This window comes from Mesoplodon mirus, assembly GCF_964341445.2.
Source record: "Mesoplodon mirus genome assembly, chromosome: 6".
Classification (NCBI taxonomy): domain Eukaryota; kingdom Metazoa; phylum Chordata; class Mammalia; order Artiodactyla; family Ziphiidae; genus Mesoplodon; species Mesoplodon mirus.
Window position 1 is genome coordinate 42,368,467 of NC_138982.1, and position 16,015 is coordinate 42,384,481.

A 16,015-nucleotide genomic window follows, 5' to 3' on the forward strand; every position below is an offset into this window, starting at 1 on the left:
AATGTGGACTGAGATCAGAACTGTGCAGTGCTGTAATGAAACTGGGAGAATTTAGTGTAACATGACTGGCATCAGCGTGAGAACTAGGAAGAAAATCAGGATAAGGTCATTAAATTTGGACCTGCTTGTGGGATTTCCCAGTTTATCGGCCTTGGATATTTTCTGCTCGCTTTTCTCTTAAAGCATTCAATTGTCTTTGCTGAGAACTCTGTCCACAAACAGTGCTTCACCAATAGGTCTCTCTATTCCCCAGCAATAGGTGGACTCCTCTGGCATTTTATCTGGCACAGGCCAGCTGGCAATAGCGGCAAAAGCCCCTGAACCTGAATGAAAAAGAATGTATTTTCCACTTCCAGTCATGAAATCTGTTTTCCATCAAAGCCCTTGGTGCTAGAGGATTGAACAAATGCTTTCTCTCCTTGGTCATTATGTTACCTTATTTCTTTTCTCTCCCATAGCACACACTTCAATGATTGGTGTATTGCAAGCACTCAGTAAATATTTGAAGATGAGTGAATCGGTTCAATTGAAAGTACAACAGATGCCTACCAAGTAGAACTCTGCAGATGTTCAAACAATGGCTTTGCTGACAGTCAATTAATTATGCCTTCTGACAATTCTAATGTCACTTCAAAGTCTGGAAGGAGATGATTATCTGGTTTTAGAGAAAGTTGTGGGGAAAGTTCAGGTTGGGGGAAAGGAGCGTGGTTTGCAAAGGAAAGGGAGTTGAGTTCACAGTTATCTGTATTTGTGTGTTTAAGATCAGAAAATGCGTAATTAGCACTTGTAGGTTTGGGTCGCAGCTCTGCATGTCTCAGTACACAACCACAGACAACCTACAAGTTGAAACTTTCTTTTGCCATACACATTGTGTGCCCCTCCAGCTCTTTCTCTCTCAGGACATCAAGCTTATTTCCACAGTTATTAGGTAAAGGATGCTTGATTTTAAAGTAAAAATCTCTTTTATACTTTTTTTTCATTCTTTGATAAAGAGAATGGTGATCCCAATGCAACAGAATGAGTGAGTATCTGCTGTATGTATGAAACACCAATCCTGGGTGAGTCTTCCCAGCCTTGAAGGGGTGGTAATATAAGAGAATGGTCTTTTATAACTGGTTGCTAGGGAAAAAACATGTAAACATGGAGAAAGGATTTTTTTTTCAGTGTGATGCCCCGCCCATCTGACCCAATTAGATTAGAACAGAAGAAAATTGAGGAGGTAAGAGATTGTCTTGGGAACCAAGGACCACAAAGGAATCCCAGAGGGAAGAAAATATGATATAGAACTTAAAAAAGGAAATCCTAACTATGTAATCTATCCATTGACGAATTTCAATCTTTAATTTTCAAAGAAAACACACGGAAAAGAGATCAAGTCCAAGGGTATCAAGCTAATTTTGACTGAAGTTCAATGATCGTAGCAACCATGTGCTGTTCTACCTTAAACATTCTCTAGTGTCTTTACGTGATTTAAAAAAGGAATGAGAAAGTCTGAGTTATAATCCATGGCTCTGTTACTAATTAGTTTGTAAACCTAGAAAACTCCCTTATTCTCCCAATATCTAAAAATGAGAGGATTTTCCTAGATAGTCTTTAAGATTCCCTCTAGCTGTAACATTTTAAGATTCCATAAGGTGTTAAATAAATGAAGTATTTTCCCTCTGTAGTTTATACCATGTCCTGCCACAAGGAATATGGAATGTCTGCTCACAATTTTTATTCATGATTTAATTAATTAATTAAACATTAAATATCTACTATGTGCCAGGAATTGATCTAGGACCAAAGATGGGGTCACAGCAGTGTACTAAACAAAAGCTACCTTCAATCAGACTTATATACTAGTGAGGTAAACAATAAGGACTACAAGTAAGTGACTTGATGAGTATGAGAAAAGAGGATATTGGCAATCTCTTCAGTTCATTTATATTTGAAAATCAAGGAGATAAGGACAGTATATGTACAAAGGTTCTAACAAGTTTTTATCATTTTATTTTATCATTTTTAAGGGCAATGTGTTCTTAACTCAAATTTGAATAAGGTGTCACTGCGTCTGGGTTCACAAAAATAGCAGGCCCAACCTACTCCCTTACCTTTGTGAACAGCCCTGCCGTTCCTCTTCTTACCATCAGAGACTAATTTCTATTCTTTGTTCAGAAAAGAAATTTTGGCCATAGAGTTCAAATCACTCCCAGCTGTATGACCTTGAACGAGTCATTTGGGCTTTAGTTTTCTGGAACATGAAAGGTTGTCCTAGATAGTTTCTAAGATTAAATTATTCTTTATGATACTACAAGTCTAGGTTTCCAAATCGATGCTTAAAAACACACTATGTAGCCAAATTAATTAAAAATTAACGTGTGCTAAGATAGAACACATAAAATGCTTAGGATTATTATTTATTTAGTGCTGTGACCATATATTGCCCCAAGCAAACATTTTACCAGAAATCACTACCACAAAAGGAAATACATCAAATATGTCTCATTAATAGAAAACATTCTATTCCCATGACCCACAGAGACCTTAAACAAAAAGCTAGAGAGAAACAAAACCAAGAAATCCATTTTTTTTCCCAAATCAATACCACCTTTTCTCTAAACCACTTATTTTCTACTTATTCTTCCATTGTGGTTTTGGGGTTTTTAATTAATTAGGTTATTTTTCTGTGAAAATAAGATCCTTACGGTTTCAGGTTCCATCTGTACTAAAGGCAGCTCCCACTTGGAATCACTTTCTAGTTTGTAATTGACAGGAGCACTTTGGAAACCATTTCCTTGACACAAAATAATAAAAACAATGAAATACAAATTACTTAGCACTTGCCAGTTGAAACCCTCTAAAAACTTTTCAAAGCAATCACATTGTTCCTTGTACCGATGAAGAAGCTAAAACACAGAGTATGTTCACTGATTTATCTCATAGTCTATGACCAATCCAGTAACATTGTGCTAAGAGAGCATGATGGGGTGGAAAGAGAATAGGATCTGGGATCAGTAGGCCTGGGCCCCTGTGGAATTCTGATGCTAATGGGATCTATGACTAGCAGGGGCGGCAGAGGGCTCTGAGGCATGGGGAGTCCCTTAATCACACAGATCCCGTTTCTTCATATACCAAATGGAAATAAACATACTGTCTGCTTTGCAGGGCTGCTGTCTAGTTTAAATTAAATTATATAACAAGTATAAAAGTGCTTTACAAAGCACTATATAAATGTTAGTTGTAATCATGTAATAATCATGATAAGCTGGGGGTAGCACTAGAAGTTAGATGCAAGAGCTTGATTCCCACGCAAGTTGAGACACCTAAGTCACTGAATATCAGAGTTGGACAAGTATTTTTGAAATCTAATCTAATAGTCCATTGAATGCTTGAGTACCTTTCACCACTTCCCCAACAAGGGGTTACTGGGCTTTGGCCTAAGCTCTTCCAAGAAATTTCTTCTGTCTGTTAAACATGTTAATTCATTATACCAAATGTAAATTTGCCAGCTTCCCCTCACTTGCCTTTGTAGCTAACTTTGGAATAACACATATTAAGTCTAGTACCTTTTCGACATGGCAGTTCTCCAATAGCTTTCAGGGCTCCAGGTTTCCTTTTCTCCACTCCTTCAACTGTAGCTCAAATAGTGGTTTCCAGTTTCCTAAGCCTCTTTGTCCAAGTCCTCTAGACATGCTCACTTATCCTTTGGTCTTACTAGAATAGAAAAGAAATAAACCATCTTCCCCATTGTTTGGGGCATTCTGCTTCTACTCACGAACATCCTTTGGACCTCCATCTTGCTCTCAACTGAGAAGATATATAGTACCAAGCATGGTGAGGTCGTTTTATCAGTAAAGTACTCATAGCACACTCCCCTCCATGCTTTTCTTCTCTTAGGGCTTGACACATGCCAGGTCCCCACTGCCTCATATCTTCCACCCTGTCCACCTGTCCTTTGAAGCAATAAAGCCTACTTCCCCTAGAACCAACTTCTGGCTTTATGCAAAAACTCACAATATGCCTCACTAACAATGCTCAAGAGATAAACAAAAAAATTCTTAGATAAATGCCAAGTTCTGTGAAGAGAATTTACCTAGTGCTGCTCTAAAGGCATAGGGATTCTTCAAATGGCTCACTAAACAATATTAAGACTCACACACTTCAGTTTTTTTTTGGAAGAAGGAATAAGACAACACCATGTAAACACTGCCAAGATAATTACAGCTTCCTGCTTAAAAATAAGCTGGTAGATATTTTTAGTCCATCCTCAGATATATAACATTGTTCATTTCCAGAGATACTGTATTCCAAGATTGTTGCCTTCTGCCTTAGGGTCTGTACAGCCAGAACGCCATTATTTTGGAGAGAATCATGCCATGGTCACAGACTGAGACATGGAACTTCTCACCTACAAACATGCTTTCTCTTTCAAAATGAATGAAAACACAAAACTTAGAGGCTCTAGGTATACCAACCAACATGGAGAACACCTGCATAAATTCACAGACATGGCTCAAGGATATCTAAAGACAAACTCAACTTTCCTTTACATTTCTCCCTCAAAACTATCTGAAAAATATAAGCTCCAAATGCTGGCCACTAGCCCTGTAAGCTCCCTAATTTTCTAGCAACGAAAACTTTCTCCCCCATTAATTTTAATAGCTAATTTAAAAATCCTCCCTCTCCTATTTTAAGTTCTGAACTTTACCCTAAATTATAGTAATTTATAGTTCATCACCCCCTGTTCTTTCTATGTATCTACCCCTGTCACTGAGAATCTCCTCTAGTAGAAACATAGTTTTCTAGTTGCCCAGGGAAACAGGTTGCTCCAAGATGCAAGCACTTGAACCAAGGCCTGTAGTCTTGCAAATGATGTGAACTAAAGATCTACTGCCTGGTTAACTGAATTAGATGAGAATTTCTCCTTACCTTCAACTTTCTTCTATATTTCCTCTCTTCCCCCTATAGCACAGCATTCTAGGCCCACTCAAGTACACCCTTGCTAATGGAAAGACACTTAGGAATCGGCTACAGCCAAAATTCAAGTCCAAGTAGATGAAAAATGTTCAGAACATGAGAGGCTATCTTCCCTTCAAAGATCTGGACTTATCATACTGCTCTACTATGATTCATCTGCTATGGCAGTTAGCTAATACTGTAATGCAACAGATACAATTTTTGATGAAGATGTAAAAGGAAGGGCATGGAAGCACTAAAACTAGCACATTTTCAGAAGAAATCATTAAAAAAAAATCAGCTCAGACTTAATTGAAGGTTCCAGCTTGTAATATTTTATCAAGAAATGACTTGAGGAAACAATCACTATAGCTCTTAGTGGTTTTTAGTGATTTGCTTTCCCTTAAGGTCAACAGTCAGCTAACATGGCTGATAGAGAGGCATTAGATGGGTTATCTCCCTACAGTATGTATCTGAGCCATGGCAGAAAGCCTATGCTTAGTGTCACATCAGTTAATTCAGGAGTTAAAGATAGTCAAAGTATATTGCCAGTGACACTGAAGTCTGGGCTACAGACGCCCTCGGAACAGTTGGTCTCTTACTTAAAGATCATGAGTTCAGGAGGTAAAGGATGACATGAGGCAGGAATAGCTACCTACAGGAACAGCTTATGCCTTTTTGTAACGGTAATGAATCAGAATGGACTTGCAATCTGAAGAATAAGTCAAAATCCTAAAACTTATAGCTGTGTGACTTGAACAACTCATTGAGTCTCTCTGAATCTCTGTTTCCTCATCAGAGAAATGAAAACTTCATGGCCAGATATATGAGTCAGACCATGACTGGGAGTGGGCTTTTTAAACTTGTAGAGCTTTAAGTAAATATAGCTTTCATCATTTCCACCACAATCGTTATCATCTCACCAACAATAGAAAGGGTATGTGTCCAGTAGAAAATAAAGAAACAGATAAACAAGAAAGGGAAATTTTAAAACAGTCAAGTTTACAAGATATAGGAATGACTCTCTACTTCTCCCGCCCAAGAAGGGAGTGTTAAGATGATTCATTTGTGGGACTTTCCTGGCGGTCCAGTGGTTAGGGCTTGGTGCTTCCACTGCAGGGGGCACAGGTTCGATCCTTGGTTGGAGAACTAAGATCCCGTATGCCGTGTGACACATACAAAAATAAAAGATAATTCATTTGTGATAGGCTTCAATACTCCTGGGGGGAGAAAGGGTATCCTTCGTAGCTGTGCAGTTATAGTATCTCTCATTGTTATAATCTGAAGTGATTCTGCCCTCCTCATAATATCTCTACATCTATCTATCTTGTTTCAAATAAGTTGCTGACATAATGACACTTTACCCTAAATACTTCAACATTTTGCTCCTAAAAACAAGGATATTATCTTATAGAACCACAATGCCATTACCATACCCACAAAATTAACATTGATGTATTATCTAATATATAGTTCATATTTAAACTTCTCTAAACTTGCCCTAAATACTTTGGGGTTTTTTTTGTTTGTTTTTCTTTTTGTTTTTTGTGGTACACGGGCCTCTCACTGTTGTGGCCTCTCCCGTTGTGGAGCACAGGCACCGGGCGCGCAGGCTCAGCGGCCATGGCTCACGGGCCCAGCCGCTCCGCGGCATGTGGGATCTTCCCGGACCGGGGCACGAACCCGTGTCCCCTGCATCGGCAGGCGGACTCTCAACCACTGTGCCACCAGGGAAGCCCCAATACTTTGTTTTTTTGATCCAGATTCAATCAAGATGCATGCCTTGCATTTGAATGGCATGTCTTTTTTCATTTTCTTTAATCTTGACGTTTTTAAAGAATTCAGGACAATTGTCTTGAAAAATGGCACATCATTTGGATTTGTCTACTTCCTAATGGTTGGATTTCAGGTTAAATATTTCAGCAAGACTATGTTACACAGGTGATGCTGTGTACTTTCTACTACATCATATCAGCTGGCACATGTCATTTTGTCCCATTATTGGTGATGTTAAGTTTCATCACTTGGATTAAGAAAGTTTCCAAACTCTCTATTTGTGAAGGTATCTTTTCTCCTTTGACTTAAGTCACCTGTGAGGTGATATTTTGATATTTCTCCCCTACTTTGAAGCATGCCATAATTATAGTTCTTCAAACAAAGAAAAAACTGCTAAGAGTAATGGGAAATTCCATAATGAAAAACAAAACAAAAAACAAATATATTTATGAATTATTCCACTCAAGGAAAAAGAAAATAGGGGCTGCACAGAAAAAAATGAACATGACCACAGGGGAATCTATTCCATTGACACCATTTATTTACATTTTGTTCCCTCTCACTCACTGGTGCAGCTCATAATCTAGTAGGAGATCTTTGACATGAAAGCATTTAATGACCTTCAGCAAATCAGCTGTAGTGTCAATGAAAATTCCAGCATTAAATAGGCAAAGTGATAGAAAAAGTGAGGGGGTTGAGTTGGGGCTGGGCATGTTAACACAAGAGTGAAAAGTTCTTTTAAGGTGGTGATTAGCAATGCTATTTCCAGCCCAGAATGGAACTCAGGTAAAATTCTGATAGAGAACAAGAGATGACTCTTCTTCATCTCCCTTGGGTCAGGCCCTTCTGTTGCAAACACATTATCATGTAGCCTTCCTTCTCTCATCTTCAGACTTAACTCTGTCTTCTATGCTCACCTAGTGTCTCAGGCAGACCCAACACAGTGCTGCACCCCTTGCTGCACTGACATTCCTTACATACCTGCCTCTCTCCTGTCCTTCCCAGAACTTGTGAATCCCCTGAGGGCAGAGACTCTGCTTGGTGTCCCTTGCACACAGCAGCAGGCATGGAAAACATGTTCGGGAAATGTTTAATGTTTGAGTAGAACAGTAAACCATAGTTCTGTTAACCCATCCTTTGCTTCCTGCTTTTATCTAGCCAGTGAGAGGTAGAGCTGGCATTCAAACCAAAGCATTCTGGCTTTGGAACCCACATTCTTAACCACATTTCATCAAACAGTTCCCATAACCTTTGATCTCAACGTGCAGCATTCATTGTATAAGATAAAGTGCTTAGTCTTTAGGCCATTGGTCCCAGCCTACCTCTCCTACCTTATTTCCCAAAATTTGTTCCGTCCCACATGGGTACCTCACTCCAATGATTTTATTGCCTATTATGTTAAAATTCTACTCCTCAGAAATGACATCACTTCTCTACTATCATCGCACTTCCAAATCTCTATTGCCATAGTTTTAAAAACAACCCAAAGGCTATCCACTCCACAAACACTTTTCCATTCCTGCCTCACAATGTTCTCTCTCCTTTCTTCTCAGTTCTCAAAGTACTTTGGCTGAACTTCAAATAAGTTACTGGTCGCTTTCTGCCTCATGTTAGGATTAAACACCACAACGCTGTACACATCCTCTCTTAAGACTATAAACTCCTTTAAAGGTAAGACCCACGTCTCCCTAGCTCCACATGTCTCCAACACCTACCTAGCACAGTAGCCTGCACATAATAGGCCCTTGGTGGATATCTGCCGTATAAAGTAATTTTCCTTAAAAAATCTTGGCCTCAATTTATATTTTATTCATTCTATCTACTTAGAAGAGAATGCCCTTCTCTTATTTTCCATCTGTCCAAAGCTGATCTCCTCTGTAAAACCCTTCCTAAATATCCAGACTAAACTTTGGTTGTGGTGATGGCAAATATAAGCGTACACATACATCCAAACCCACCAAATTGTATACATTAATTATGTGACTTTGTTTACTTCAACAAAGCTGTGGGAAAAGTTTTAGAAGAAAAAAAAAGTATAGACCTGGAGTTTGGATTCTAATCCAGTCCTGCAACTTATTAGCTGTTGGTATTGGGCAGATTACTTAACATTTCTGTGCCCTGATTTCCTAATCTGGAAATAATAATAGCATTTACTTCACAGGGTTATATTTTTTTCTGTAAGGATTAAATGAGTTAATTCTTAATAAAGTACATACTGTATAACAGTGCTGCCATATTGTAAGCACTCAATAAAACTTATCATTATTCCACATTCTCTCTCATGGTTTGTAATACTCATTTGGCAATGATTATTTACCAATTGGTGACATATGTTCTATTTTTGCTAGGAACTTCAGTTTAAATCACGTATTATTAATGGCTTTTTAATGGGCATATCTTGTTTTCTTTAGTAAAGCATGGGATAACTTTGATTATTGAGCATATTCTACATGCCAAGAACTTGGCTAAGTGCTTTCTATAAATATTTCATTCAGTACTCACTATAAAAGTATAAACTAGGCATTATTTCCACATTATAGATAAAGCAAAACAAAAAGACGTAGAGAATAAGCAATTTGTTCAAGTTGTCTAAGCTAGTGAGTAGTAGAGCTAGGACAGTTCTTGAAGGCAAAGATAATATTTAATTGATCTCCCAGAGCGATTAATATATACTCATTAACACAGTTACTACCTATGTTCAATGTTTTTTATTGGTATCTATTTTGTTGCTGTGAAAATTGAAGCATATATATTTGGTATGTTAGTTTTTGTGCTTGGTATACCTTAATACAGAGGCCTTATTTTTCACTCTTAATAAGCTTTTTAAAAAAGTTACCTTAGGCTCCAATATAAGCCCTTCTCCCACGTCAATGACAAGAGCGTGATATACTTTTAGTATATTTTAACATAACTAGAGACTTTTTTAAACTATTCTCTATGCATTTGTGCTAATCTATATCAACTTACATTTAACTTTTAGCTTTATGTACTTCTCTGCATTAATGCTGTTTCTACAGAGAACTTACTATGAAAGAAATGCTAAAGCACATTTGCTTCACACCTGTGATTCACCAAGGTGGGAAATGGGGTTGAGGCAGTTGAGGAACGGGCCAATATTGCTTAGCTGGTAAAAGGCAGAAAAGGAACCAGAACCAGAACTCTTTATCCCCACTACTGTGCTCTTTTAGCTAAGCTACACTGTCTCCTGCATACAAAGAAATGTCATGTTTTTCATATTTTAACCCAGTGCATTTATGATGTGGCTTTGTGACCTCAGTTTACCTGTCATTACATATTCCCAAATAGGAAGCAAGTGGGAAGACAGCAAAATAGGAAGTATATGAAGAAGTAGAAGTCCCGTGCAATTTTTCCACCTCTATGCCTTTGCTTCCACTGCTCCCCAAATGTAATATCCTCTCTCCAGATGCCTGAAAAGCAGTGCTACTCAGAATGATCTACAGATTCCTATCTGACTAAGACACTCTGCGATGAGACAAGTACAGACAGTATTTAGAAAATATGATAGCAATTTAATAGATTAATTTATTCCTGTTAAATCTAATAATGGTAAAACTCATTCTTCCATTTTGTATTCTGTTTATTTCATTTTCTTAGTAACTAATTTTAATTGTACTCTATGGAAATATTGGTCTCCAACAGATTAGGGAGAAAACAGAAAATCTGAAAGGCACTGCTTTGAGTCCAGGTTCAAGAACCACCAATTCTTCTCAAAAGCATTCCCGATGTTCTCGATGAATAGAGCTTTTACATTTTGTAATATTTGACCTAAGCCTCTCTTATGCCTCATAGCTTTCTACCTAGATTAGCAATTGTTTGTTTTTCTTATCTTTTCTAAATAATTCCAACCTCCCTGAGGATAGGTTATGTATCTTTAACACCTCATACTTGGCGTATAATTCATAAATTCACATTACACAAATGGACTGGATGGATTAACCATTGATAATTATTCACAGGTTTGGAGAGAGAAGTTAAAAAAAATACAAAGGGAACAACTTTTCCTAAATAGGGAACGGACTGAAAGCACAAAGTTTAGATACTACCCGATTTTACATTTTGTAAATGAACATTTAGATCAGTGAGAGACCTGAACACACACAGAAACCCTATTTCTGCCTAATAAGAAGCTAATAAATTGTCAAAAATTAACTTTTAAAATCAAATTTATATTCAAGAAACTCTGCATTGCCCCTGAAATTTTAGTCCAAGCTAAACAGACATCATATTTACGGCAGTCTCACAAAGCAATTTCCAGAACACCCAGGTGTGTGTGTACATGCATACCAACTCCAACGCATCCAGACTCAAAGCTTTTACCAGTGGAGCCGGTACTATTCCTAATTACTAATTAAGGAAAACAGAACAGAACCTTTACTTCACAACTCAGCCCTAGACCCCACTCACCAAAGTATTCATCGGCGGGTGGATTTTCCATGTCATACAGCATCTTCTTGGTCAGATGCTCGAGCTCATCTTCAGGGCGGAATGAGGAGGGGACAGCCGGAGGCCCCATGGATCCTGTTTGTCCACTCTGAAAGGCAGAAAACACAGAGTCCTTTAAGTGCAACCTAGACATCAACCAAGGCAATCAGGTAGTGTTTGCACTGTAGAGGAAAAAGCACTGGACGGGGCTATTAGGAGGCCTGGGTTTAGAATTGGTTTTATCAGCTACTCAGTGTCTGACCTTGGGGGCACTACTTTACTCACTTGCCTTATATAGATGAGCCATGTATCAGGCTTAGAAATCCATGTTTACAAAGAATAGGACTCTATTTCATTCAACAGTTGCTAAGCAGTCATTATGTGCCAGTTGTAGATTTATAAAAAAAGATGAAGAAACTGAGTCTCTTCCCTTACAGAGCTTACGGTCAAGTAAGAGATAAAGGCACCCTAGTAATTAAAGATAAAGCAACTGTAGAAAGTGCACAATCAGAGCACAAAGGGGACTCCCACGTGGCTGGAGAGGAAGAATTCCAGAGGAGAGGCATCAGCACAGACTAGGATTTATTCAGCTAAAGGAGAGGAACCATAAACGTTGAAGTTTTTTTACATTCAGGTGAGGAAGAAGCCAGGTGGCATACGGAACTCCTATGTATAAAGTTTGAGATAAGAAAAGAGATGAATATTATTGGGTACATGGGGTCCACAAAGTGAAGGGCCTTGTGTTCCAGTTAAGGAGGTTGAGTAACCCCCCTGCCCCACCCCACCAGACCACCCCTGCACTGCAAACAACCAGATGTCAAGTGAGGAGGTAAATCAGCAGCAGTAAACACTGGATTGGTGTTAAATAGGCGGATGTGCCTGAATTAAAGCAATGCAAGGGAATAATGTCAGGTGAAAGAACACTTGAGGTGATCAACCAAGAATCTAAAGTATGTAAAGAAAGAAGAAAGACCAGAGGCCAGATGTAAAATAGCTGGTGCTATGTAAATAAGAGGGAATTTTTTATATTTTCCTTTGCCTATATTATAACTTTGACCACTTCTGATATTACACCCCAGTATCTTCAAAGTATTAAAAATAAAAAGACTGTTAAAGGTTTAGAAATATCAGTGATGATATTCCCCATGGCAAATGGAAAGAGCTGACATTGGGAATGCACTGCCTTGATCTTTATGCGCTCTTAAAATTGTTGACCAAGAGTTTCTCCTTTCATGAATAGTTTACAAGAATCAGTTCGACAAGACTTGAAGCTGCATATTCATTCACCCGTTATCTTCACTATACCAAATGAGTTCTTGGATGTGACAATCCTGTGAAGAACAAATCCTTGTACAAAAGTTTCATTATTATTACCAGCAACATTTCAACAACTAAGAAGGGTATTAATTACTTGTGTTATGGCTAGGGCAAGAAATGCCTTCTAAACATATGTGAAATTGTTGATTGGTACCTATTTGGCCTTTTCTCTCTAATTATCTTTCATCTGGCATCTGTAGGATCATTACCTCAACCTACTCATTGTGAGGTAAAGAAATTGACACCCAGAAAGATCGGGCAGGGTTAATTAGGATAAAGCCAGGACAAGAGCCCATCCTAGACTCACTCATTTGTCCTAAACATTAATCTCAGGGCCTCCTCTAAACCGCAAATAATGCGTGCCCTATTGAGTTAGTGTGAGGGTTAAAGAAGTTCTTGACTCATTCATATTTGTTTTGCTTATTAGTTTATGCACACATTCTTACAGTGCCTATTTTGTGTACCCTCTGCAAGCATCAGGGAGGAACACAAAGACGTATTTGACACAGTCTTTGCCTTTGAAAGGACTGGAGTCTAGTGAGGGTGAAAGGCAGACACAAATGATCATCAGTTCTATAAAGCACACTATATTGGGGGGAGTGTATGCAGATATAAGCATTGGAGGAGTGATTTGCTAGTATAATTAAACTTCAAATTGCTCATATATGCTATCAACTTTCAAGAAAATTTTACAGAAATATTCATATAAGAACATAAATTTATTATGGCCAGAGATAGCGAAGGGATATATGGTGTAGCAGTGGCATTGTGGCTGGAGACAGATTTAATGAGATGAGCTTGTGAACCTGTCTGAACTTGAGACCCCCTTCTGTAAAATGGGCTTGCAATGCTTCCTCACAGTCTTTGTTAGAATAAAGATGAGATAGCTTGCATTTCATGCTAAATAGAGCTTAACTACTTTCAAGCCATGGCAACCAAGGGACTCTAGATCCCCCAACCTGCCTCTGAGGGAGGGGACTATCCCAGTTCAGGTGACAACATTGAAGACAAGATAGGAAAATTATCTACAACTTGTTTTTTGCAGGTTTGCAATTAAGAGAGAACTTGAGCCTCAAATTTGGTATTACCTGACTCTAAATTCTATGTATTCTTTTCCAACCAAACATTGCTTTCCATAGAGAAAGTGCTAGAAAAGTATGAAATATTAATGGTGGTGGCTGTTTTAATTTAAATCAACAACTAGTAGAGAAAATCTGATAATTCCTGCTTCCAGTCTTAGGGTGAACCCTCAGGGAATGGACACAATTTATTATTGTTTGGCCCTAAAATCTGCTGGCTTCCCTTTTCATATAAACAAAGGCAGCAAGAAAGCCAAGTCTGTCCTCTGTAAATAGGAGCCAGTAATTGAGATTCTACCTTTAGCACTTACATTTCAAGCAGAGGCATAATTTCAAAGTACTTAACTTGTCAGTATTTCACAGATTTTAAGAAACAATACGTATAGTATACCTTTTATTCTACAAATACTCCTTCCTATTTGCTTGTGATACTGTTTCTGAAGTTTGGAAAGGCTCCTTTCTTTTAGATTCTAATCTCATATATTGCTGATCTTGGATTCCTGGTATTCCTTCTGAATAAAGACCCCAGGAGATCATCTTTCCAGTGTTTCTGGACCTTATTTGGCTAGAGAACTCTCCCCACTGCCCCCACCTCCAGTGGGTAATACTCAACATCTGTGGAATACATAGTGGTAAAAAGTCAAGTTCTTCCCAGTTGTCTCTCACACCCAGGAAAATATAGCTCAGGACTTTCTTCAGGGTTCAAGTCTCGTAAGTAGTAGTTTAGCACTTTCTCACTGGGATGAAGAGATCCCTTTCAATTTCTCTCTCCCGGGAGTGCTTAGGACTCAACACATCCTAGGAAAAATTAATAATTGTGTCCAAATCATTTTTAAATAAGCAGCTTCTAAAATTGTGTCTGGGCAATAAAACACAATTGAAAATTTATAAGTGGGGGGTGAGGGAGGGCTGGCAGGGGATGTGATAAATTATTTTGTTTTTTATTTCTTCAGAAGTAGAAATATGAATAGTATCAGCAGTATATTCATTGTGACATAATAACAGTTCCTTGTATCCATATGACTTTTTCAAAGTGCCTGCTTTCACATATGTCATCTCAAATGTTTATACAACAGCCCTGTGTGATATATAATCCTATTTTATGGATGAGGAAATTGAGGCTCAGAAAAGATAACTGAGCAATGCTGTGCGCAGTACCAGCCCTGAAAGCCAGCAGAGCCCTGACTGAGACTAGGTATGCTGAGATGGCCGTGTTTTGGCTCCACTTCAATGCCTTGCTGGATTCCAATATTGTTATTTCCAAGCTGTCCAGCTCTATCACTATAGTCATTTGGATTTTAAAATACTGATTGTATTATCTAATAAGCAAAGATGTTTTTCAGAGTGGAGGCTTACTGCTAAATAGTGAAACAAAAGCACTACAAAACAAATATAAACACAGCCTCTGGCCTTTTCTAAGAAAAAGACATTCTTATAAGTATCAATATTAATCACTAATATGTGCATTCCTTGAAATGCCTGGATCTCCTAGTAAAGGCAAAAAAAAAAGAAAAAAAAAGACATTACATGACCCACAGATGAAATTATTGAGAAATAAATTTCAGAGAATTCCTTCACAATTCTCTTAACATACTTTTCCTAAGGGAATGCCAAGTACTAAGCACTATCATTATAAAGTCAAATTATTCAGGATTCCTGCCTCTGACAACTCAGTTTAGGAAGAGAGAGACATGAAAATAGGTAATTACCATAAAGTGTAAGTACAAAAACACAGGCATGAATTCAGTGTTCTGAGATAACAGAACACTGCCAGAAAGGAGGTGACCACTTAGTTTGATATTGAAGGATAAACTGGATTTTACCAGATGAAAGAAAGGAAGAAAGAAAGACAGAGAGAGAGAAAGAGGGAGAGAGAGACAGAGAGAGAGAGAAAGAAAGGAAGGAAGAAGAGAGAGAGAAAGGAAGGAGGGAGAGAGAGGCAGAGAGAGAGAGAAAGAAAGGAAGGAAGGAAGAAGAGAGAGAGAAAGGAAGGAAGGAGAGAGAGAGAGAAAGAAAGAAAGAAGAAAAGGAAAAAAGAAAGAGAAAAACAGTAAAGATATTCCAAGAACAGTATGTACGAAAGAACATGAATATTAGCAAAAATGTTAAGAAGTAGAGGAAGAACAGAGCTAGGATGAGGCTAGAGAAATGGGTTGTGGTCAAAGTCAAGACTGTTTTAGGCAACAGATAATCTTTAGGAGATTTAAAATGGTGGGCTGACGTTACTAAAGTCATGCTTCTGAAATATGCCTATTGGCAAATATCTCAAACCCAAAGCCAATGATGACTTAAAAAAATGCAACCAGACATCATGGTATTTCTGAGCAATTTAATGGTTAATATGCTTTAAAAGAACTTTGATATGTACTATGTAAATTTGCTAACTCCTCAGCAAAATGTGTTTCCTCTTCCTTCTGAGCACATAGCTAGATTATTTTCCATTCTCCCTTACAGTTAGATAC

General features: G+C 38.1%; 1 protein-coding gene across 7 annotated transcripts in view; it reads right to left on the reverse strand.

Annotated features, from left to right (window-relative positions):
• Window positions 1–16,015, reverse strand: part of LPP (LIM domain containing preferred translocation partner in lipoma) — a 709,708-nt gene that overhangs the window by 165,409 nt on the left and 528,284 nt on the right. For all 7 annotated transcript variants that reach the window (XM_082624540.1, XM_082624542.1, XM_082624541.1 and 4 more), the window contains one exon: window positions 11,140–11,266. In XM_082624540.1, the coding sequence (XP_082480666.1) occupies window positions 11,140–11,266 (127 nt within the window). The remainder of the gene's footprint in view (window positions 1–11,139; window positions 11,267–16,015) is intronic.